Source organism: Phyllostomus discolor, chromosome 5 (assembly GCF_004126475.2).
Source record: "Phyllostomus discolor isolate MPI-MPIP mPhyDis1 chromosome 5, mPhyDis1.pri.v3, whole genome shotgun sequence".
In the NCBI taxonomy this organism is placed as follows: domain Eukaryota; kingdom Metazoa; phylum Chordata; class Mammalia; order Chiroptera; family Phyllostomidae; genus Phyllostomus; species Phyllostomus discolor.
This window is the reverse complement of record NC_040907.2, coordinates 45,630,957-45,656,202: the sequence shown is the minus strand read 5'-3', so window position 1 is coordinate 45,656,202 and position 25,246 is coordinate 45,630,957. Positions and strand designations below refer to the sequence as shown.

The 25,246-nt window shown below is 33.9% G+C and overlaps 1 protein-coding gene across 1 annotated transcript in view; it reads right to left on the bottom strand.

Annotated features, from left to right (window-relative positions):
• ATG4C (autophagy related 4C cysteine peptidase) overlaps nucleotides 1-25,246 on the bottom strand; it is an 80,355-nt gene that overhangs the window by 10,201 nt on the left and 44,908 nt on the right. The window contains 7 exon segments of the mRNA XM_036026212.1: nucleotides 25-144; nucleotides 5,707-5,783; nucleotides 6,451-6,529; nucleotides 10,732-10,868; nucleotides 15,854-15,924; nucleotides 17,674-18,004; nucleotides 20,098-20,325. Of these exon segments, the coding sequence (XP_035882105.1) occupies nucleotides 25-144; nucleotides 5,707-5,783; nucleotides 6,451-6,529; nucleotides 10,732-10,868; nucleotides 15,854-15,924; nucleotides 17,674-18,004; nucleotides 20,098-20,325 (1,043 nt within the window).

The following is a 25,246-nucleotide window of genomic DNA, read 5'->3' as shown; positions in this document are numbered from 1 at the left end:
TTATAATATTTTAAATCAAAGTACCTTACTGATTTCTTCGGAAGCTCTCTTGAAGTCCTGAACGTTGCGACAGTAAAACCCTATTGTGCAGCTAGGGTCCATCTTCCGAAATGACATCTTTTTGGGAGAAGGGCAGTGGAATGTCTGTAATTTTAAAAGTTCTTTAGAATTAGTTCACTTTTATTTGATGGACTTAACATACATATAAGACTATTACTAATTTAAAATTTGCTACCTAGTTTTTCTCAAAACTTAAACATGATTTTCAAATGGTGTTTTAAGTCTATCCAATGTAGACAGTCCTTCCTACTCTCCCAAGCTCTAAGATATGACAGCCAATATTGTGTACATTCAATTCTCCCAATTTCCACCCTCCGTGGCATTAGTGCCATTCTGCAGAAGAGAGTGTGTCAAAGCAATGTGCCTTTCTAACACTTGCAGAAGGAAAGAAAAATGTGCCACTGAAAAGGATACGAGTAAGCTAATACAAGGTTTAGGATGAAGCTGGCCATTTCAATGAAAGTGCAATTTAATCTGTTTTGTTAGAGTTTTTAATGTTTATAAACCCTTTGATAAGGATATTAAGACTTTTTAACAAATACATAGATTTATGTATATGTTCTGTAGTGGTGACCACACAGTATAATATACAGATGATGTATCATAGAATTATACATTTGAAACCTACATCATCTTATTAACCAATGTCACTCCAATGAATTTAATTTTTAAAATGTTCCATAGTGATATGAAAAGAGGTCAGCTAAAGAGTTTTACCAATGGACACAATTAGTACATAACTTCATATTCTTCAAACCCACTCTTCCACTTGGCTTTAATTAAGTTCTTTATGCCCATACAGGACACAGGTAAAAACTGCTCTGTTATGGCCTTGCCTCCCCCTTACCAATCCTACTGTCCCATGAGTTCACTTTTCTCAAGTGGTCACAGCGCCACAGCTGTCAGTGGGCTGGGGAGGCTGTTCCAGCCTCTCTGCCCTGGCTGATGGGATGTGGCGCTTAGTAGAGTCTGGATCTTTAGAGAACACAGAAGTGGGAAAGGGGCAGAACATAAGGCTAATCATTTCAGTCTTCTTTTTCTTCACCGCTGCATTCTGGTACTTGGTTTTAAAGATTTTAAAAAAAAAAAGAACTTCTTAAATGCTTTTGCCCTTAAAAATCACTGATGCTACTAAATCTTTTTTGTATGTATTGAAAAGATGTTTATGGACAAAAGGAGGACCATAAAAATATATGCTCAAATGTGTTTGTAATTGTACATAAATAAATTTTGTAAGGATATACAAAAATTAACAAGCTTAAGGGAGAGGAAGAAAATTGGCCAGATGGCAAACAGGTATGGAAATTCTTTATTGTAAATTTTAGACATTTGAATTACAGAACGAGCTCAGTTAAGAAATAATCTAGGTCAAATTTGAACTCATAAAATTAAAATTTCCCTACATTCAATGCCTAAAACTAAGGGATTTTACCTTGAGACCATCTACCAAAATGTGGGAAAATAGAGGCTTTCACATTTGCTGTGTTCCTGGTGAATCAATCCATCAAAGTCACCCTTCTCTCCCACTTCATCCTAGTGATCCAATTAGTACCCCATGTGATCATCAGAGGATAGGAAAAATGCATTTTCAAGCTGCTTTTTTTCCTTATGGATAGTTCACTCATATATAAGATTCAAATACAACATCATGGAGGTAGATACAGATGAAACGAATGTTTTCAAAACCATGGCCTTTACAAAATGCTTTGCTAACACTTACTTTTTAGAGTGAGATCCAACATAGCTAACCTGGAATCTCCAGGGCACTAGTCTACACAAGCATTGTCTTAGCTGGACTCTTTCTAATATTGTTTCATGTGTTTTATTTATAAGGAGATATTAAAAACAGATCTGGAAAGGAACAGAAGATCTAAGTAAGCTTGTTAGTTAACAATACACAGGAGTATGTTGGTATATGAGGCACAGAAAGTTCTAGGTCTTACTTACAAAAAGTTATTCTACATATAAGGTATCTAAAAATCATCATTTGCCTAACTCCTTCCAAAGCCAGTAAGCAAGATTTATTTGTTTTTTTGCTACCTGGAGATAAGGAAAAAGGACCAAAGTTTGTACAAGGTCGAAAAAATACTTTTTAACTCACGCACAAGGTCATCTTAGGGAATACTAAAGCATTGATTAAAGTTTTTATTCAAGGCCCAATAGGACTAAACCAGAATACACTCAGTGCTATTTCTCAATACTACTTCAGTCATCATAGGTAGTAACACTAAACTGTTAATCATGATTGTTTTGATATCTGCAAAAAACTATAATTATTCACAAAAATACTGATATAAATCTGTGATCACTGCAAACTGAAATTGCTATAGGGTGTACTACATGGTAACAAGGACTCATATCACAGAGAGGCATTTTATATCATTTAAACTTAAAATTATATTCTGTTGTTCACCCAGAAGATTCTGAAGTCAAACCAACATTAATTTATAATTCAGAATCATTTTTGTTTATTGTGGAACAAGTTAGATTTTTAAATATTTTCCCAAGTGGTATTACAAGGCTATGTTTATTTTGTGATAATTCTTTGAACTATGCACTCATTCCTTTTTTGATTTTTAAAATTCTGACCACTGGTAAGAATAGCACACACATTTTAGGGAATGTTCACTAGATACAATTCGGTGACAATTACATATGTTTCTGAAAAAGCTGGCCACGGCGAGTCGATTCTCATTTATTTAATTTTTTCAATACATTATTTATTCGTTGCCTCAACAAATAATTTATTAGGCACCTACTAGGTGCCAGGCATTTTTCTAGGCTTATTATTTGGAATGAAAGTGTCACAAAAATTAAAATTTAATACAAATATATTTAATCAAAGTATTTGGAGCTACAAGTCAGAGTAAGAGTTCAACAAAGGTCTCTAATTAAAGTGCTTAAGACATGCCCTGGCCAATGTTGCTCAGCTGGTTGGAATACAGTCCTATAAACCAAAAAGTTGCAGGTTCAATTCCCTATCAGGACACCTGCCTAGGTTGTGTGTTTGGTCCCCCATTGGGGCATGTGTAAGAGGCAACTGATGGATGTTTCTGTCTTACATAGATGTTTATCATCCCCCGCCCCTTCCCCTCTCTCTAAATCAGTAAGCATGTCCTCAGTGAGGATTAAAAAAATAATAATAATAATCCTGGCTGGTGTGGCTCAGTGGACTGAGCACCAGCCTGAGAACTGAAAGGTCACCAGTTGGATTCTAGGTCAGGGCACACACCTGGGCTGCAAACCAGGTCCCTAGTTGGGGATGTACAAGAAGCAACAGGTCAATGTTGCTCTCTCACATCAATGTTTTGCTTCCTCTTTTTCTCCCCCCTTCCTCTCTCTCTAAAAATAAATAAATAAAGGCTCTAAAATAATAATAATAATAATAATAATAATATCTTTTAAAAATGCTTAAGACAGTGCCTTGTTTATAGAAAGAGCTCAATAAATGATAACCTAAAAAGGAAGCAATAACTTGGTCTGATTTGGTTTCAATTAAAAGTTCAACTGTAGAACTCTAGGAATTCCACACCATAAGAACAATGAAATATGTATAATCTGCAACATCTCTCCTTCAATTTCATATACTCTGATATGATACTACTTTCTTAAACTTTCACAATCAGAATTCAGGGTACGCCCTTAAATTATTTACAGCAATGATTTACTTAGAATTAAATAAAAAATCTAAGGTTTTAACTTCTCCAAGTATTAACCAGAAGAAGTATTTATCAAAAAGAAGCTGTTTTCAAAAATAATTTTTAATCATTGAGGTATAAGGGTAGTTTAGAACATGCATGTAATTTATTACATCAATCAACCACAAAATTTCACAGTATATAAACATACAACTAACATAGCAAGGCAAGGATGGTTAGTAGTATAGGATATTTAAAATACCTCCACTTGGAGCATGTTAAGCTTAAAATATGATTAAAAGAAAAAAGTAAAATTCTATTTCTGAACAAAGATAGACAACTTGCTATAATGTGTATATAATATTCTCACAGAAAAATAAATGATGCTATGCAATAAAATATCTAAGATAAATCCCTAAATTGAGAAAAATGAAAAACTGTCCAGAGGAATTACCCAGACAGAGTAGATACTCTTGGCGTCCCAATGTATAAGAAATAAATGCTTTCGTGTATTTAAGAAGCTACCTTATTTCACCAAATTTTACTTTACAAAGTCTCTTAAAATCAATTCTTCTTTTCCATTCTCACTATCACCCTACTTCAAGCTTTTTTTAACTCACTTGTGAAGTGCTGCAACAACCTCACAATAAATGAGCTGCAACATTCCTGATATTAATTGTGCAGACGTATCCAGGATGTTCATTCACTGGGCAGCTTTGCAGAGTCTCTCAAAATACCAGATGACTAGTCTCTCTCTACTGGCCAAATAATAAACTCCAATACTCTTTTAATTTGCCTATTTTAGATAATACTGAAATACTATGAACAAGTTTCCATCTGAATCTCAAGTAACCACTTTTTAAGGAGTCATTTTGGCACATATACACTGGAAATGTAGCTTAGACACAGAGGAATCAGTGCCACAAGACCACAGGCAGCAGAAGGAATTACAATGGGGTTCACATAGCGTAATTCTCCAGTGCCTCCCCCAGTATCAGTCAGTCAACTAGGAATATTTACTAAGGTTTACATGTAAGATACTATGAAAGAAGAAAGTAGAAAGCAAACCTGATCTTTGCTCTTAAGATGTTTGTAGTTTAGTTGAGGGGACAGTTTACAAAGGGTGCTAGCATGTTTTATCTTTCTAAACTATATGTTCATCTTGCAGTTAGTTGATCAGTTTTCATAATCTACTCCTTAAATACTTTTATGTATTACTATTAGCTAGCAAGCCATTACTAAAATGAAGTACTAAACCACAATTCTAACTTGCCAAGCCCTGAGAATTAGTGAACCATGACATTCAAATGATTAAAATTAGTTTAAAAATCTGGAAAGGCATCAACTGGGAAAACAAGACCCAAAACAATGAAATAATTACATGTCTCACTTATGGACTCTCAAATTTTCTGAATTAAATACTGGATCACAAAATGACCAACATAAAGCAGAAGAAGTTGTTATGAAATCAATGCTAAAACAAAAATTTGAAACCCAACTAAGCTCTTAAAAACTTCTTAACTAGAGACTAAGATTTCATTATTAAGCTCACAGCAAAATAATTTAGCAGATAGTCTCCTTACATCACCTTGTCAGTCTAACCCTACTCCACTGTCTCCTTTCCTTTTTCCTTCCTCGCTCCCTCCCTCCCTTCCTTTCTTCCTTCCTTCCTTCTTTCTAACATCCTAATATTTTTATTCTTCAGTACTCTTTAGCTGCATATCTACAAAATTACTTGGAACCTTGCTCAATTACTTTGGTGGGGTTAGAGTACCTAACCAGTTAAGAGACAAAGATAAATGGGAAAGAAAATATATCATAAATTAAAATTCAGCAAGAAAATTTTTAACCTTTGATCATAGTGTGGGTTATGGTTTTATAAGTCAGTAAAATATTGATTATTAACCTGTAATTGTAATACTATACAAGCTTAGCTGCCTAGCATATCTCTCAATAATTAGAGTTTGCTTCATATGGTTAAAAAAACACAGTTCTTAATCCATAGTACCTCAAGAGGGAAATCCTTTATGCTGACATCTACAAAAGACTGGCAGTAATGAGGATCCAAGTAAATCAAACTGTCATCTACAAGGACAAAACAGAAGACAAGTAATTCAAAAAACACCTTATTATTACACTGCTTACAATCCAATTTCTATGTAGAATAGCTGAAAAAAATCTGGGAGTAACAGTTTGCCAGACTGATATTCATTGACTAAAACATAGGTTTGCACAGGACAGATTAACTTTTGCATAATCAAATATGCTTGTATAAGCAGAATTTTTATAAAGTGATGAGATTGTCATTTAATTTTTGGTGATAAAATTACTTTCACAAACACACAATTATACTCTACAGTTTGCCCATGAAAAATGTATTGCACTACTTTAATCTGACAGGAAGAGCATACTGCTTGTCATTTTATCATGGGCTAGCACCACTAAACCCGGTAAAAAGTAAATATGTAAATAGCAACTGCCAGAATGTGAAAGCAATGTCTTCTGAAGTTTAGTGAAACCAATAAATTATGCCTTGTTTATGCAATAACGGGAATTAAACATACATTTTACAGAATCCAATTATGTTGTGGACTAAGTGACAAATGAGTGGCTATGGTCGGACTGATGAATTTATAAGGTACTCATTTTGCTCTGTTAATCATCCTGCTTCCAGATGATCCCATATTAACTTACTGACTTAAAAAAAAATACACACACACAATGAAGAAATACATTTTACTAAATCACTAACCTTGAAATCCAGCAAAGTAATATGACTGTTTCGGTTTGCCACCAATGATTCCCACACAATATTCAAGGCTTAAAATACCCTGCCAAGAGAAACTAATTCAGATTTAGAGTCAAGAGACAAATGGTAATTATTCAAAACAACCAAATTTGTATTACCAATATTAGTAGTTCCCAAGTTCTTCACCACCAGTTTTATTTTTATTACATTTGTCCCCATGTTCTGAAATCCCTCTACAAAACTATCTTCCCTTTTCTTTAAAACACTCAACATTAACACGACTAAATCAAATATTCTGACCAGCATGTCACTCACAACACTAAACAACTACTGGGTGCCAAATACAGAGATAGACAATGTTACCACATAAAAACAATAAAATCTCCTGCCAAAGCCAAAAACACCTGGCCTTTCAGTTGCTTGTGCAGCCTTATTGTGATCAATGTAGAATTTTCATCAGACTTTTTGAAATGCTACAAATATTTCTTAGACTCTTTTCATTGAATCTTGAGTCTCAAGATCCCAAACTAAAAACCATTTTCTAACCAATCACATTTACTTGACAGATTTTTAAATTCTACTTCATTTGGAATAAATGTAAAGACTAATGAAACATTTTAATCCAATGAAAATAGTAATTACTATTGTATTTAAGGCCGATTTATTTTACTAATCGTAAAATATCAGAGATACCTCAATAAATTATTAAGTATGTCCCTCAGCATCTATTTTAAGCAGAACTCAATTTAAGCTGGGCCCAATACCCTTAAAATAGTCCAGTGGGGTCAATTAATGTCTTGTCAATAGTTCCTACATTAATTTTAGCATATATCATGTTAGAGAATGCCAATAGTGATAAAGCATGTTATTTTTAAAAAACAAAGTCTTAAACAATAGCTAAACTTTCCTTCTCATAAATGAGAGGATGTCTTGAAATCTAGAAGATATAAAATATATATATAAACAAATTTTTTTCCTTTAATAAGTAATCAAACCATAGTGTTTTTTAAAGCTTATTTTCTTAAAAACAATGTGTTCACCAAAATAAAAACACACATAGTAAAAGTTTCCCACAACCCAAACACTCAGAGCTCATCATAATTAACATTTGGGGGAAATCTCCTTGACAACTATCTGTATTACCTATATTCACATACAGATTTGTGAATGCAATTTTATGTATGTGGCATCATACAATGCATACTGTTATAACATTTGTCACTCATTATGCCATAAATATTATTTCCTACAAATAAATATAAACCTCATTATATTTAATGACTACAAAATATTCTATTTCATGAAGGCAACAAAATGTGCTTTAAAACCTGATTGTGACTATTTAAATTATTTTCAGTTTCTCACTGTTATAAATAACCCTTTTTAGTCTTGTGAAAATATAATGTGTTTTTTTGGAAAGGAGAACTGCAACTGAAAAAATAAAATAGAAAAGGTATATTAGGTTAACATTTTAGAGCTAACTAAAAAAAGGTTAAGATGAAATAAAAGCTCCACTAACAATAATAGTTTTTTATCAGTAATGAGTCTGCTGTTTTCCCCCTAAGTAAACACCCTTAACACAATGAGAGTGTGTCTTACTTCAGCTTGAGACAGACTGATCAGCTGAAACAGAATGCTTATGAACCACAAAGGGGTGAAAGTTCTGTCTCTCATAGTTGAGAAAGAGAAAGGGAAAAATATATAGCAAGAATCACTACTGATTCTCCTCAGAAGAAGGAGCCCCAGGAATGGAAGAAAGACGCTGGTTCTTCACATTATTTCCTTTACAACAGACCAGAGAAGATTTAGCAATAAACACTTAGAAGCAGATTAGGAGCTGGAACACCATTACATATAAGAGGCTGTATTTAGGAAACATGGAACACTTTTCAGTTCCTAAAAAAAACTTCACAGTTATCTTGCAGTGAGAATTTATTGAGCTATATCCATGAAGCAATAAATAAGACTGAAGTAATCAGTCAAAAAAGGAAAGTCCTAATTTGTCTTACTGAAGAAAGAGAACATATTGGATTTTCCTCATTGCCCATCTCTTATAAACAAACAAACAAACAAACTGCCTGTGGTAAGGGCTGATAAAGCACCACGGCAGATTTCTCCTCACAGAATGGTAGAGGGGAAGGTACCATCTCTGAAGACCTGTGCAATTACCTCGATTAATACATGTGAAAAATACAACTGAATGGGGAACTTCTGAGAGCATAATATACAATGGTTTGGCAGGAAAAAAATTAAACTGCAGATGAAGAAGGAGGAGAAAGCAGATGGAGCGGGGTGGGGGACAGAGATGAAGGTGGAGGTAGAGGAGGAAGAGAAAGGAGAAGTGGAAGAGGAAAATTATTTTTCTTTCAGGGCTGCTATTAGACAGCCTGTTTCTTCACCTCTACAGTGAATGCCTCTTGACACGCTCTCGTTTCGCCTTTTGACCCAACCACCCCCTCTGACCAAGCAAAATACCCAGCACATAGTCTACTTCACTCAGCCATTTCAGCCATTTTTACCTGATAATTGAAAAAGTAAAGTGTTTCAGTAGTCACTGCTCTCTCATTTTAGTGGACTATAATATAAATTAATTAGTAAAAGCTCAAAATAGTTATATATTGAGAAAGCCCATATTTTAAGGAAAAATATGAAAAACCACCAAAATTCTAGTCTCTGTTAACAATTCACTATCTGAACTTGAACATATCACTTAACTTCTCTCTTTTCTGTTTTATAAAGACAATCCAGTACGAAGGTATTGTGAGGGCAAAGTGAAATAAACATGTATTGAAAATGTTATACAAATATGAAAGTTAACAGACATTTGTTAATTCCTCTGTGCTAACCATGACTCGTCTCTCCACAATTCAGGCTCCAACGAATCATTCCAGAGCATTAGGCAGTGCTGCTGCCTGAGAGATAACTATCGACACCACCAAACAGCAAAGCCCTCGGCCAGAAGGCCCATGCCTTGAAGCCATCTGTAGCTCACTCCACTGGCAACCAGGTCTCAGCTAAAGGAGTCAGTTCCAAAATTGGCTCAGTTTCTAACCTTTTCATGGTGGTAGAAAAAGGAGAGGGAATGTCGTTTGGTTGGTTAGAACCTACTGAGACATGACAAGACGCCCAAAGTCTCAAAACCCTCAATGGATTCTCCAGATGAAATGGTTCATAATTTTGCACATTCTACCAATATCTCCACTAAAGAACCCACGTGTTAGAAATCAAAACCCCATTTTTATCTAAAGGATTCATATGTTATAACTATATTATATTATTGGTAGTATTAGTGACAAGTGTGCCTACAAAATTTTAGTAACTATTAGGAAAAGTTAATACACCAGCTAGAAGACTTCCATATACTACATATTGAAAAGAACTGCTCCAGATTTTTATAATCAGTACAGGTTAGCCTGAGGAGATATTTTCCACCATATACATAGGAGCCACAATATGAGATTAATGCCTCATGTGGGAAAAGAATTGTTACTGAATCATAAAACACAAATCTAGACTTTATTTCAAGATTACTATATCCCATAACACTCCATTCAAAAAGGAATTTCCATCTCTGCACTTGATAAAATGAGAAATTTTATTAAAACTATGAAAATAACATAGTCACTATAATATTAACCAAAAACTAAGTATTTCAAAAGTCAAAGTTTTATGATAACTGAATAGGTCAGTGTCCAAAACAAGCTAATATAATTAGGTTATTTAGGAAAAGAAGAATTATGTGTTCTGAAATAGAATAAATTTTTAACTGGTTAATATGAAAAAAACAAAACTGGAACCTCCCCCCACATTATCTTCACCATTTCTGTCTACACAAATAATCATCCTAACTTTTTACTGATCTTATGGTGACACAGGAAACAAATTAACAGATAATGCAGCCACAACAGAAAAGTCAGTTCTTTTGATGATTATTTGATACAGTTTAATGTGGGGTTTTATCAATAAAAAAGTACATTCTTTTAAAAATCACAAATAATGGTGATGGGAACAGTAGACAGGGTATAGATTATGATATTTGATGCATCTGTGTCTCCTTGATTAGCCACAAAGATGAAAAGCCCATTCATTTTGTCATAGAACACTGCACTCTTCAAATCACATCTGACACTGTAATACTGATATTTAAAATCTCTAATGTCAAACTTTATAATCTATAACTATAAAATTCTCAGTACCCACTTAATAGAAAAAAGATTGCAATTCTTCTGTATTTTTCATATGAGCTATCATTGCCTTAAAAAAAACTGAACTCTCATCTCCTACCTTTATAAACTCTAAGTAGTCGGTATTGGTTCTTTCTCCTCCAAGTCTAACAGGTACTAGAATAATAACAGCTTTGTCATCTGTGTTATCAGAAGTCACGAAAGCACGTTGTTTATCAATTACATCTGAACTGTAAACTTAAAAAAACATAATGAATATGTATTAATGTTTTCAGAAACATTTTTACCCTAATTTCCCCCATGCTGGGCAGTCATCTGATCTTTGACATCATTATCAAGGTCTCAATGAGTTAAACATACCTACCTTGTTCATGCATTCAATAAATACTTACTGAGTATCTTACTATGAGGCCCTGGGGCTTCAGCAGTGAACGAAATGGAGAAACATCCCTGCCCTCAGGAAGCATATACTCTAACATGGGGAAATGGGCAATAAATAAATAAAATATAATATATGTCAGATGGTGATGGGTGCTTCAGAGAAAACAAAGGGAGAAATATGGATAAGACAAGATGGTGGTGGGAATGATTTAAAATCAGGTGGGAGGCAAAGTTTTATGAGAAACTAACATTTAAGTGAAGACTTAAAGTAAGAAACCAAATAATGCAGATACCTGGAAGAAGAGCATTCCAGGTAGAAAGATTACCAAGTACAAATGTCTTAGGGCCGAAGCATATTCCCGGAACAAGAGGCCAGTACCTCTGAAGGGAAGTGAGCAAGGGGTAAAGAAGCAGAAATAGGTTGGGAGATAAAGTTACAGTTTGGGACAGAAAGAAGACAGACTGTGTGAATTCTTAAAGGCCATTGTAAAGACTTCAGTTTTTGCTTTAAGTGAGTTGGGAAGACACTGAGAAATTTTTCTTAGGAAAAGAATGTTCTGATCTAACAATGTACCAATCTAGTTCATATCTTGCTAACAGACTGTAGGGGTGGGGCTGAAGCAGAGAAAACAGCTAGAAAGCCATTGCAGTAATTCGGCAAGAGGTGATAATGACTTGAACAAAGGTGACAATTATAAAGACAGGGAATGGTCATAGGATGGTCATGTGGAGGCGGTGAAAAGTGATCAGTTTGAAGATAGAGAATGCCTTCAGACATTAAATGTAAGCAGTGAGAGGCAAAACAAAAAAAAAGGGGGGAATCATAGGTGATTTGAAGGGTTTTGATATAACCAAACAGATTAAGAGAGATGCGATCTACAAAGACACAGAAGACCGTAGGAGACAAAAATAGAAAAGGGAGGATTGGGAACTCAGTTTTGGACATGCTAGTTTGAGATGTCTATTAGGCATGCAAGTGGGAAGGATGAGTAGGCAGTTATGGACATAAAAGCCTGGACTGGGGAGGGGACCAGGATGGATTTACAAATTTGGGAACTGCCAGCATACAGATGGCACTGTAAGGCCGAGACTGGGTGAATGCAAATCTGTGTACACAGACAAACGGATGCAGTCTAAAGGCTGGGCACAACGCACTAACAATTTTAGAGATGAGGGAGATATGGAAAAACCAGCAAAGGAGACAAGCAGACAAGGAGCCAGAGGGAAACTGAAGAGCAGTGTTCTGCAAACTAAGTAAATGAAATGTTACAATGAAAAGGAGGAAGTTGTGGCTGTGCAAGCCGCTACTGACAGGCTGTGTGACTGAAGGCTGAGAGGTGAACACTGAGACGTGATCAATGGATTGGGCAAAATTAAATTATTGATAAGGGCAGTTTTGGTAGAATGATGGGTGGGAGATCCTAAGTGGAATAATGCAAGAGAAAATGAGGGAATTAGGCGGAAGGAAATACAAACTAAACTTTATATTTTTTGTTCAACATAAATTAGTTTTATTCAAAACTTACTTTATTCCCATACTCCTTGTCCATTTAACCAAACTCATCTGCTCTTCCAATTAACTGATTGACAAATTCTGCCTCTTGTGCCCCAGTTCTTCCCTTTAAATTCCAAATTTAGACTATGAGTTATCGGATTCTCTGTATACAAGCTTCCCCATTTCCCACAGTCCATCTAAACCAGCAATTTTCAACCTTTTTCATCATATGGCACAAACACACAAACTAATCACTAAACTTCTGTAGCACACCAAAAAATATATTTTTTGCCAATCTGCAAAAAAAAACAAGTATAATTTTGATTTACTGACACTGGACGGCTATTGTTATTATGTTGGCTGTTGTTGCTTTTTTTATTTGACAATCTAAGGGAAAAGAGGTCAGTGCCTCTGACTAAATAGTCAGATATTGCATGTTTTAAAAATCCTTTGGAAGTCTGGTTGAAAATCACTGGCCTAAACCAAAGCTACAAAGATACCACAATAGTTCTTTCTCTTTGTTTCAATTCTATGACCTCACTTTCTCCAAACTACACAGTAATGGCTTTTGATTACAGACCTTTAAATTCTGTCTCTTTTCTAAAGCAATGTACATACAACCATGTTTTATCTTTGACTTTTCTGAATGAATACACATTTCAATCAAATAAAGTTTCCCTTCAGAGAGGTCTACTTCCTCCAGAAATAAATACTGTCACAAGTAATACAAAGTAATGACATTTCTATAGTCATCCACAACAATTTCTCCCTTAACAAATGCCTCTTATCCTTCATCTTCATTCAACACACATTTACTGAGGTTCTATGCTGGGGGGTCGGAGGGCCAGATTTCAGAGTGTTTGAATCAATGGTTTTGGTGTTTTTCCTCTATGAAACAGTCCAATTCCATAACAGGTTCACTATAGCAGTGATTCCCAAACAAATGATTCTGATGCCTTTCCCCTATCTGTGCTACCTTAACAATCATTGATCTACGGCAAGAAACAGGTAATCATAAGGTGACATTACAAGTGATTTCAAATGCATCATTTCATAGAGATATTTCCAAAACGTCACAAAGCACAGAAAAATAAACTAATTCTTCCAAATGGGAGAAGAGAAAGGCTTTACCTAAGGTGTAAACTTTGTGTTCCAAAACAAAAGGCATTTTAATAAGGCACGTTCTAAGCAGAGACAATATGTGCAAAGGCATGAAAAAACGTAACAGTATGTCCAAAGAACGGCCTGAAGGTTGTTGATAGTGCTTTGCTGTATCAATATGGAAGACAGTGTTGGGAGGTGATACTAGAAATCCAGGTTGGGACAAATTAGAAAGGACTTTGTGTGCTTTATATGCTAAATTAACTAGAGTTAATGACCAATCATAGGTTTTTAAAATTAAGGAACATGATCAATTTCTGTAGATCAGAAAGATCAAAAAGAGAAGAGGCAGACAGGGAAATCAAGTGAGACTCCAACTTTCAGATAGAGTCTGATTTAAATCAATGAGAGTAGAGAAGAGAGAACAGATTTCAGAAGCGTTTTTTGAAGTACATTTGGTAAGCTTTGGCTGACTGGCTAGGTAAACGCCATGAGGAGAGTCAAGAATACATAAGTGCATGCATGTGGGCATGATACTGTTAGTGAAGAAAAAAATAGAAAGAAAGAAAGGAGTGGGGTAGAGAGAAATAATAAGTTTAGTTTCAAACATGCTGAATTTGAAGTGTTTCTAAAACACTTAGGAGATATTTGAGGGGCAGAAGAAAAATACAAGTTACCTCACATTAGCACAAGCAGCCCTGAAAATGTAGTTTCAAAAATCCTAGTGTTGAGTGTAGAGCCCTAATTACTTAAAGCCATGGAAAGAGATGCAATTACAAAGGAAGAGAATATAGAATAAGAAAAGGAAATGAACAGAAAATGGAAATTTTAAAAATACTAATGAAGGGGGGGGATTATTGATAAAATCTGGCTTCACCTAATTCCTAACCCTACAATTTATCAAAATACACTACACTAATATAATTTCTTCCTTTATGATTCTTAAACATCAGTGTTAAAGATTTTAAGAAACACTTCATTAAACAAACCACTTATTTAATGAGGAACTTTGTGTTGTTTAATTAACAATATGTAACATTTAAAGACCAAGGTTGATTGTTAGCAATAAAAGCACAAAAGCCAAATTCATAGATTTATTTAATGGTTAATTGTTTAAGCACATCCTTTGACCTAATTAGCACTCTTTACAAATCAAATTTTATTTGCAAGACTGCCTACCTGAAAAACAAATAAAGGACCTGCAAAAATCAAGTCATCTGAAAATTTATAATTTTCTTTCTCATATGACTATCAGCCTTTCTTTAAAAACCAATTAACCTTAACAAAAGACCAAACAAAATGCATGTGTATTTGATTACCATTTTTCCATTTATTACAAAATAAAGCATTTTGTAAATATCTTCATGTTAAGTATGACTGAAGTATATTTAACTTCCCCAAGACATTATCATATTTTATCCTGTTAGTGGCATTTGTATAAAAAATAAATAAATTTAACAACATGAGATGGCTTATTTAAAGGCACTTTTACTAAGTGCCTTTATTTTATTAAGAAATCAAGGTCTATTTAGCCCAACAAAGTTTCACATTACTATAGACATTGGTCATTAAACAGAGTACCCACAACAGTAAAACAAGGCAAAGTTCTAAACAAGAGCTGCATCATCATCAGAGGGTGTACTGAAGCACTACTGAGAAAGAAACACATTCAAGTGAAGAACTTTCCGTCCTTAAAAAATATCCACCAATGAAATAGTACCAGGCACACCAGCAGCCCAAGGACATACCTGTGTTAAATTTTCTTGTCTAGCTTTTTTAAATAGTCATTTTAGCCCTGGCTGGTGTGGCTCAATGGATTGAGTACCAGCCTGCAAGCCAAAAGATCACCAGATCGATTCCCAGTCAGGGCACATGCCTGGGTTGTGGGCCAGGTCCCCAGTTGAGGGTGTATGAGAACGAATCAATGATGTTTCTCTCCCTCTCTTTCTCCCTCCCTTCCCTTCCCTTCCCTTCTCTCAAAAATAAGTAAATAAATTCTTTTTAAAAAGTAGTCATTTTAAATGTTGGAATTTTATTTAAGCGTTTATTTGAATATTGGAACTAAGAATTCATAGTGTATTAAGAAATATTTAATAAGTGCCTGTTACATGTAGGGTGTTATATGGGAACAAAAATATAACATGGTCCCTACCTTCATAATCATTTAGAATATAATTGGAACAAGCTAAACACATATGAAAGTCTAACCAAACATAGGAAAGTTAAAATTATATACATTCCTTACCTGTACAATCTTGTGCAACATAAATAGTTATTCCTTGTAAATCAGGGTGTCTGGCTTCTTCAACTGCTTTTCTAAGAAATAACAAGCATCATCCTTTAAAACCCTAACAGTTATTTCCAGTTGGTAACTAAAGATTTAACTTAAGAGGAAAGAAAGCCATCATTTTCCTGACATTCCCACTTAACCTATAGTGTCTGCATTCAAAACTATCATCTAAATGGTATAAAAAATCAGGTCAATTTTTTCAAAGTTGAATATTATACTAAATTACCTAAAGAACATTAAAATATAAATTACAAAGTACATAAAAATATTGGGTATAAAACTAATCCCTGTCCTACCCCCACCCCACCCCCAATTTCTTTCACCACTTGCTTGGCTATACTAAACATTTGCTAACCAATGATATTACAATGTTTTTCAAGGTTTGCTTCATATTAACTTAATTACTGACTAGCAGTGAGTTGCTTTTTAACTGTCCTCTGGTACACTTAGTTAAGAAAGTCTGTTCTTTTCTTGAAACAATAACATGACATTTTTTTTCATTTGTTCAAATATCTGTCTTAGAATTCTGTAAGTAAAACTGCAAATTAAAAAATATTTCTACGTGAGTATAATGTTCTCAAATGATATGAAAAAATCACAATATCTTGTAAGAGGAAATTACACAAATTGTGGAAATATTTTTATTTAACTGTATCTTTATACTTTTTTAACCTACACTTTATTATGCATGTTTGTATGTGTTAGTACAGAAGAAGAATCAACAACCTATGGCTCACAGGCCAAGTATGACCTGTGGCCTGTTTTTTTGGTAAGAACCATTTTTACAGTTTAAAGGCTTGCTTTTAAAAAGAAAGCAAGCAAGAAAGAAAACATTTTTAAAAAACAGGCAATAAAGCCGTTATAAGGCCTTTTACAGAAAAAGTTTTCTCATCTGTGGGGTATAGAACATAATCTTGAAGAGTACAAAACCATGTCTTTATCATATGCTTCTATAAATGTCATACCAAGCTGAACTTGGCATTATTATTAACAATACATTTAATAACATTATGCAAATACTTTTTCAATTGTAAGTATCTGGACTATAAAATATAAAAGCAATTTAATATAGTATGAAAAAATTTGGTAATAATTTCAAACTACCAGTATATGATTCTCAATAGAATAAATTTACCATACTATATTTGAAGACATATTAATGATTCAGTTTATAATAATAAAGGGATATATAACAAATAAGACAATTTTTTTAAAAACTTAAATAGTATCCAAATGGTGCTACACAAAAATGAAATCTCACTCTAACTTTTTTCTAGCTATTCTGAATGTTGCAGACTCTTTACTTTTACTAACATGATAATATAATATTAATACTGCCATATATTTACAATTCACAAGAATTTGATGTATGCAAAGAAATGCTGAAAACATCACTTTTAGTTCTTGACATTTCATTACGCTATTAGTACATTACAGCCCCCAGGGTATAGCACCTTTTTAAAAAACTGTAATATTATGCATATTTGAAAGTTGAAAGAGTTGTTAGTTTTAAGAACAATTCAATAAGGTAGTCTAAAGAAAACCTGGTTAGAAAGAGGCCTTAGACATCTATATCTGTGAGCAAAAGAAGCAAACTTTGTCAGTAGATGAATTACATGAAACCAGAGTTACGAATGTTGCAAATAAATGTCCAGTATGAATATTCTCATACAGTTAGATTTTAAAAGTTCCAATTATGTATATATGCTGCAAAAATAAGTATGTCTGAGTCTCAGGACCTCGGCCATAAGATGAAAGATTGTAAAACATTTTACCTTAAAATGTGAGCAACCACAGCTGGTCCATACCAATCTCCAGCTTTTTTCCCGGACTTCTTCCCATATTCTATTAGTTGATGTAAGCCAAAGAGAGCCAAGGGAGAATCACCAAACCAAGAGATGATTTTCCTGTGATAAATTTCATCTCGTATTTCATGATCATCAGGGTACCTCCCAATTGTTTCCTTCAGAGAAACTGTTGGAGTTTTGAGTTCTCTTTCCCCTGACAGCGGTGCTTCAAATGATGCAGTAAATTTTTTTACAGTGTGGGAAGTCCATGATTCAGAGTCTGAATTTTCAATGTTCAAAGCATCAGGCCAGGTCCAAGCTATAGTAGTTCCAAAGCAAGGTGTTCAGATCTTTTAAACAGTTAGACTTCAATAATTCTACTAAAATAAGTATGTAGCTTTTAAACTCATGTGGGTTACTAAACTAAAAGAGTACACTCAGAAAGAGGGAAATGTGTCGAGTCAGAAAGGAGATTAATAACTGGATATGGAAGAGGAGTGTATTGAGAATAATTACTAATGGGTATGAGGCTTCTTTGGGGAATCATGAAAATGTTCTAAAATTAGATTATGGTGATGGCTGCAGAACTTTGTAAATACACTAAAAACCACTGAATTGTTCACTAATGGATGAGTTTATGATATATAGATTCTATCTCAATAAAGCTATTTTAAAAAGCAAATAAAGATATGAGAAGAAAAAGTATGTCAACATATCAATAATGTTTACTTTTGAGTAGTAATATTATTCTCTGGACTCTTCTATAGTTTCTATAATTTCTAAAATGGGAATATATTATATAAGAACATTAAAAAGTCACCAAATTAAAAACCAAAAAACAAAAAGAGAGAAAAACAGCAAACCCAGGTCCACATAGACAATTGTAGAATTTTTTTTTTCTTTTCTATGACAGCTCTGAGATGGAAGACAGACTTTTGTGTTCCACTACCAGTACTACTGATCAGACAGCCAGTCTTGACCGCCCAAAAGGCACAATAAACATATTCACTAACATACAAAGTATTCATGAGAGACTAACTTCAAAAAGCAGATATTGTTTTGATTATATGTTAAAATAGAAGTCTGACCATGGAAATTTAAAAAATTTTTTCAAAATGTTCTTTTCTCATATAATCCTTTCAGAATAATAATCATTGTTTAAAGCATAATATCAATTATCTAGTAAATGAAAAGTTATAATAAATGAAATCATTAAAGACCAAAGATCTCAAAAAAGTTAACTGTTTCCACAAGCTCAGTGTTTTAAATAACAAGACAGTCCCCACACATACATGTAATTTTAAGTTAACATAATGAGTCAGATTCAGAGACCTAGTCAGGACTATGAAATACCCCATATTTGGCAGTGCATAACTAGCACTTTTTTGCCCAAATTTTTGAGGGAAAAATAAGGATGCACATTATACATGGGTATAATGGTTACATAACATGGGTATAATAATGGGCATAATAATCCTGTGTATAATGTACACAAAATATGTGTGTGCATTATGCACAACATAATATGGTATATTCCAATTCTTGCCCCTAACTGCACACGACTACAAATCAATCATCCCAGAGTTTAAAAATTCCTCTTCCTTGCATCATCCACACCACTCTTGAATAAACATCTTCTATATGATCTTATCAATAATCCCAATAGAAAGGTTACTAAATATTTGCCATACATTCAGAAACACACACACAAAAAATAATAGCACTTGGTAACCAGACATGATAGCCTGAAATAGTAAACTAAAATTCTCCTACAAATGTACACATTATAAAAAAAACTGACTAATAGAAATGGTGAGGAAAGTAGCACACCAGAAAAAAATGATATATGTAAGTTAAATTGGATATCAATGACATTTTTGAGAGTTAAAGGACTAAGTATGATGATCTTATTAAGAACATGCATAATCGATTAAACTGATTACAATCATATTTATAAAGAAAAATAACTTTAAAGCATTATTAATATATAGAGAGAAAATAAAGAAACCAGTGTAAAATGTGTTACGATTTAAATAATGTAACAATATTAACTATCCGCTCAAAGTCACTGCTATTGACCTGCCCAGGATTTACTGAATTGGAGATATAACCCAGAGAGTTCAAGCAAAAAGAAATAAATAATAACCACAAAAAAGGGGGGGCTACCAAAACTTGAACTTAATTCATGGTGGCAGCCAAGAATAATGGGTATGTTTAACCTATATTTTTAAAAGGAGAATCATGAAAGTTTAAGTCATAACTGGCTCAATTCAATAAAGATGTAATATGTTAGGTTACTTTCAACTTTAGAAGACATTAGGGAGTCAAGAAATTAATCTCAGAGAATTTTATGCAGTTTGCAAGCTAGAGTTCATATTTAAAAAAAAACAAAAAAACAGAGATTTGATTTACCTCTACCAAGAAAGTGCAGTATGAGTCCTTGAGCCAGCAGCATCTGGCCAGTTCGTAATGTGCAGCCCCAACCACAGTCTGTTGTCAAAGTTGAGCCTTCTATTTGAGGAAATTCTTCCCTGTATGTCAGCCATACTCTTGAAATAAAATCTTTACGAAATTCCTCTACATTTCCCGCAATTATATGATCTTCTATAGTACATCCTGATCTTGCAGGTAACAGTTCATCTACAAAATAAAAATATAAACTACAGTCTAAATATATGTTGAAACATCAATAATGGTAGTATATTCAATTCCTATCCATATGATACAGAGTACGCCACAATTTTTCTAACCTTCTTCTCTATTTAAATGGAAATAAATTACATTCAGCCTAATCAGACTGTTACGAAAATTAAATAAGAAAGAATGCTGAATGTTTTGTACACTCTAGCACTAATATAAGACATTATTAGTAATACTGTTGTTAATAACAATATCCTATAGTTCAAATATAATCAACTCTTTTATGAGGGATAATATAAAAAAATATTTTCTTTTTGCCTCATTTGACTCAGCATATAGATATCAGTGCTCTCTAAAATGAGATCTGCAATAAAAATATCATGATTGTCAACAAGTAAAAATGTGTTTAAACTAGTTCTTAAAATCGAATAAAATGTACACACTGTATTCACTGTCTTGGATATTTAACTCAAATTATAACATCAAAACCAATAAGCTAAAGAATAAAAATATAAAATTCTTAAATATGTAGTTATCCTTTAATGGAAATATAATTTTTTAAAAATTGTTGCAACCCACATATATCATTTTTAAAGGCTTTTTCAAACTGATTACCTCTAATACAATTTCTATGTGAAAACTATGGTCACTGTTTGCCCAACAATTTATAAAACACTAGTGCTAAAAATGAACTGACAACCTTGGTTATTCCCAGAGAGAGGGTCTTAATAATGTTTACAACCTCAGGATACAGCACAATGCCTAGCACAGGCAGATCCTAATGAATGCTGGTCAGTTTGGGTGGGTGGGTGGTGGGTAGGTAAATCTGCCTACAACTCTCAGTTCTAAGGAGTCCAATTTCTAATACCCTTTGAGAGGATGTTCAAGTAGTCATGCTTTTATTCCTCAGCCTTCTCACACCCATACCTCTTCAAGTCATTCTGAAAAAACTACAATCACCTAAACATTATATATGTGTGTGTATACATGTGTATTTGTATATGAATATATACTCAGCTTAATGGAGCTAAGTTGCAGCATATAGTTTCAATAAAAAATAAAGAGAATGAGTGCCAACCCCCATTATCAATTAATACCCTTCAATGTTAGAGTTTAAAGCTAATAAAAGTAAAAATGCCTGGAAATTGAACATGGCATTAAAAATATGTCCAAAACTTCCACTTTAGAGACATTCAAATTTGTCTAAAACTTTATACAATAGTGCCTACCCTCACACCTCACCCTGTGGCTTGCCAAACATAATAGTTCCTGATCTCCTAACTAGAAGTGATTAATTCCTTATCCTCTTAAGATCCTCTTGAGATCTAGACTCCTCTTAATGCTTACCCTAAATATTACTAGAAAACTGCTGGTACTAAATGAACGGTTGTCCTGTTGACTTTCCACTATAATACTGCCCCTGGTATTCCACCATCTGACGGACTTTGTCACAACCCTAACTGATCGTATCTACTGCCCAATGGGAATACATTCTTCGAAATGCATTGTTAGGTGATTCTACAGTTGTACAAACATCACAGAGTGCACTTATGTAAACCTAGGTGATATAGCCCAGTACACAACTAGGCTAAAAGGGATAGCTTATTGCTCCTAGTCTGCAAACCTGTACAGCATGCTACTGTACAAAAGTACAAGGTTAAATCAAGCATAAAAGAAAATGGTGTAATCAAGAGATACAGTTAACACAAGATGTATGAGGCTTCTGGCAGCCTAACTAACATGGCACACTGTTTTACAGGCAACTTTTTTTTATAAGTAGAAAGAGGACCCTCTAAAACAATAGTACCCAAAGAACTATTACGTTTGGCAAACCACAGGGTGAGGTGTGAGGGTAGGCACTATTGTATAAAGTTTTAGACAAACTTGAATGTCTCTAAAGTGGAAATTTTGGACATATTTTTAATGCCATGTTCAATTTCCAAGCATTTTTACTTTTAATTAACTTTAAACTCTAACATTGAGGGATATTAGCTGATAATGGGGGTTGGCATTCATTCTCTTTATTTTTATTGAAACTATCTGCTGCAACTTAGCTCATTAGGCTGGAAGTTTAGAATAGTAAATACATAACCCAGTAACACAATTGTTTACTCTCCTTATCAAGTATTATGTACAGTACATAATTGCATTGCTACCCTTTAATACAATTGGCAGCACATCAGATTTGTTTACACCATCACCACCACAGACACATGAGCAATGGCACTGCGCTATGCCATTTCTTTGGCTATGATGTCACTACACAACAGGAATGCTTCAGCTCCATTATAATCCTATGGGACCACCATGTATGTATATGTGGTCTGTCATTGACTAAAACATCACTGTGCAGCACATAACTGTATGTTTTTTAAATCTCCAAATTTCACTCCAGATTTCAAGTACACTGGAGGAGAAGGAATATGTTTATCGTGTGCTTCCCTGAATCTTCAGCACCTACCACAGATGTGCAATAAACATTTTTAAGATGAATGTAAGATAAATGGAATCAAAGGAGAAAGGTAGGGTTTCTTTGTTTGGTTTTGCTTTGTTTTTTGTATGACAGAAGACATGTGAAGGCTTTATGAAGAATGTAAATACGTGAAAAAAAACACTACAAAGAACGGGAAAGAAAGTTGATAAAGGAAATGGAAGAGAATTGCTAGTAATATTGAGGGTTTAGTCAAGGCTGACTATCAAAATCAGAAATCACAATTAGGCAAGCTAATATGAGAAATAATTAGCAGTTAAGCAAAGTACAGAACAAAACCTCAGGTGTATAGCTATTTAGCAGAGGTGGGATAAATTAAGTAAGCATATGCTTAAAAATGAGATGGGTATTGAAAGTTGAATAAATAACAGAAAAGAGACTATTCAAACTAACCAGGAACATAGGAAAGGAAACCAAATGGAACTACTAGAAATGAAAACTATAACTAAAAACAGGAACTTAGTGTGGGGTTAAACAAAAAATCACACAGCTAAGGAGGTAATTAAGAAACCAGAAGTAAGAACTAAAGAAATTACTCAGAAAACAGTGCTGAGAAACAAAGTAATAGAAAATAGGACCAAAAAATTTCAGAGACATGGAGAAAATATTCTAACAGAAAGATTTATCAGAGATACAGGAGAGAGAGAGTAAGAAAAATGAGGAACAGCTATAATTAGAAGTGGTTGAAATTTTTTCAGGTTTTAAGAAAGATATGAATTTCAAGTAGAATAAAGTGAAATATACACCAAAGACAAAGAGGTGACCTTAACAACCAGAGAGAAGAAACAAAGAAATGACAAATTCAAAATACTAGAGAAAACATCTCTATGCCCTAAAGTAGGCAAAAATTTATTAAACAGAACACAAAAAGCACTAACCATTTTAAGGATATGAAAAATTAACTAGACAATGTTATTATTATGAGCTATGTTCTTCAAAAGAGAAGAGTAAATTAAAGGAGTAAAAAAGTAATAGAACAGGAGAAGACATTTCCTATAGATATATCAAAAAAAGGATTCATATCTAGAATACATAAAGAAAACCTAGGAATCAGTAAGAACAAGACAGATAACCAAAGACATATCCAAATGGAAAAATAATTATGAAAATATGCTCAACTGCATCAGTTATCAGAGAAATGCACATTAAAACATGGTTCTAAATATAAGGGGAAAATACCAAGGGTTGGTGAGGTAAGAGCAAGCAGAATTCTCATACACACCTGAAGGAATATAAATTAGAAAACTACTTTGTAAAACAGTAGTGTATACCAAGGCTGAATATATAAATACCCTATAACCTAGCAATTACATTCCTCAGTACATGTACCGAACAAAAATCCACACACATTTGTTCACCAAAGCACATGTACTAGAATAATCACCATCAAGACTCTTAACAATTGCAAAGGGTAGGAGCTCCTTCTTTCTTTCTGCTGCACAGAATTCCATTGTGTAAATGTACCATAGTTTTTTGATCCATTCATTTACTGATGGGCATCTTGGTTGCTTCCAGCATCTAGCTATTGTAAATTGTGCTGCTATGAACATTGGGATGCACAGGTTCTTTTGGATTGGTGTTTAGTGTTCTTAGGATAGCGTGGATGGAGCCGGAAAACATTATGCTAAATGAAACAAGCCAGGCAGTGAAAGACAAATACCATATGATCTCCCCTTTAACAGGAACCTAAACAACAAAACAAAGAAGCAAGCAAAATATAACCAAAGACACTGAAATAGAGGACAGGCTGACAGTGACCACAGAGGAGAGTAGAGGGAATTTCAGGGGACATTGGGAAGGGTTCACGGGAACAAACTTAAAGGACACATGGTCAAAAACTAGGGGGAGGGTGGTAATGGGAGGGAAGTGGGGAGGGGTGGGGGGGGTTGGACTGGGAGTAAAAAGGAGAAAACTGTATTTGAACAATGATTAAAATTAAATTTAAAAAATAAATAAATAAAAGGCAAAAAAAAAAAAGGCAATGAACACTCCTAACAATTGCCAAAAATTGAAAACTACCCAAATGTCCACCAAGAGTGAAGTGGGTAAATAAAGTGCAGCACACGCACACAATGCAACAGTCGGAGGAATACAAAAATACCCAATGCCAAACAAGGTAAATGGCATAATGTCTGGCAATCGAGGAAGAATTACTGAGCACGCAAAGAGGCCAGAAAACACTAGCCAAAATGAGAGTAATCAATCAAAACGGACTCAGAACAGACACAAATGCTAAAATTAACAAACAAAAACATTAAAAGTTATTACAACTATTTAACATATGTTCACAAAGGTAAGTTAGAGACAAGGAAGATTTAAACAATGGAACTTCCTCAGACATACAAACTACACTCTCCAAGATAAATAATACACAGATCAGGACTTATGGCAGATTAGGTATTGCTGAGAAGAATGAAAGATTGGTGAACT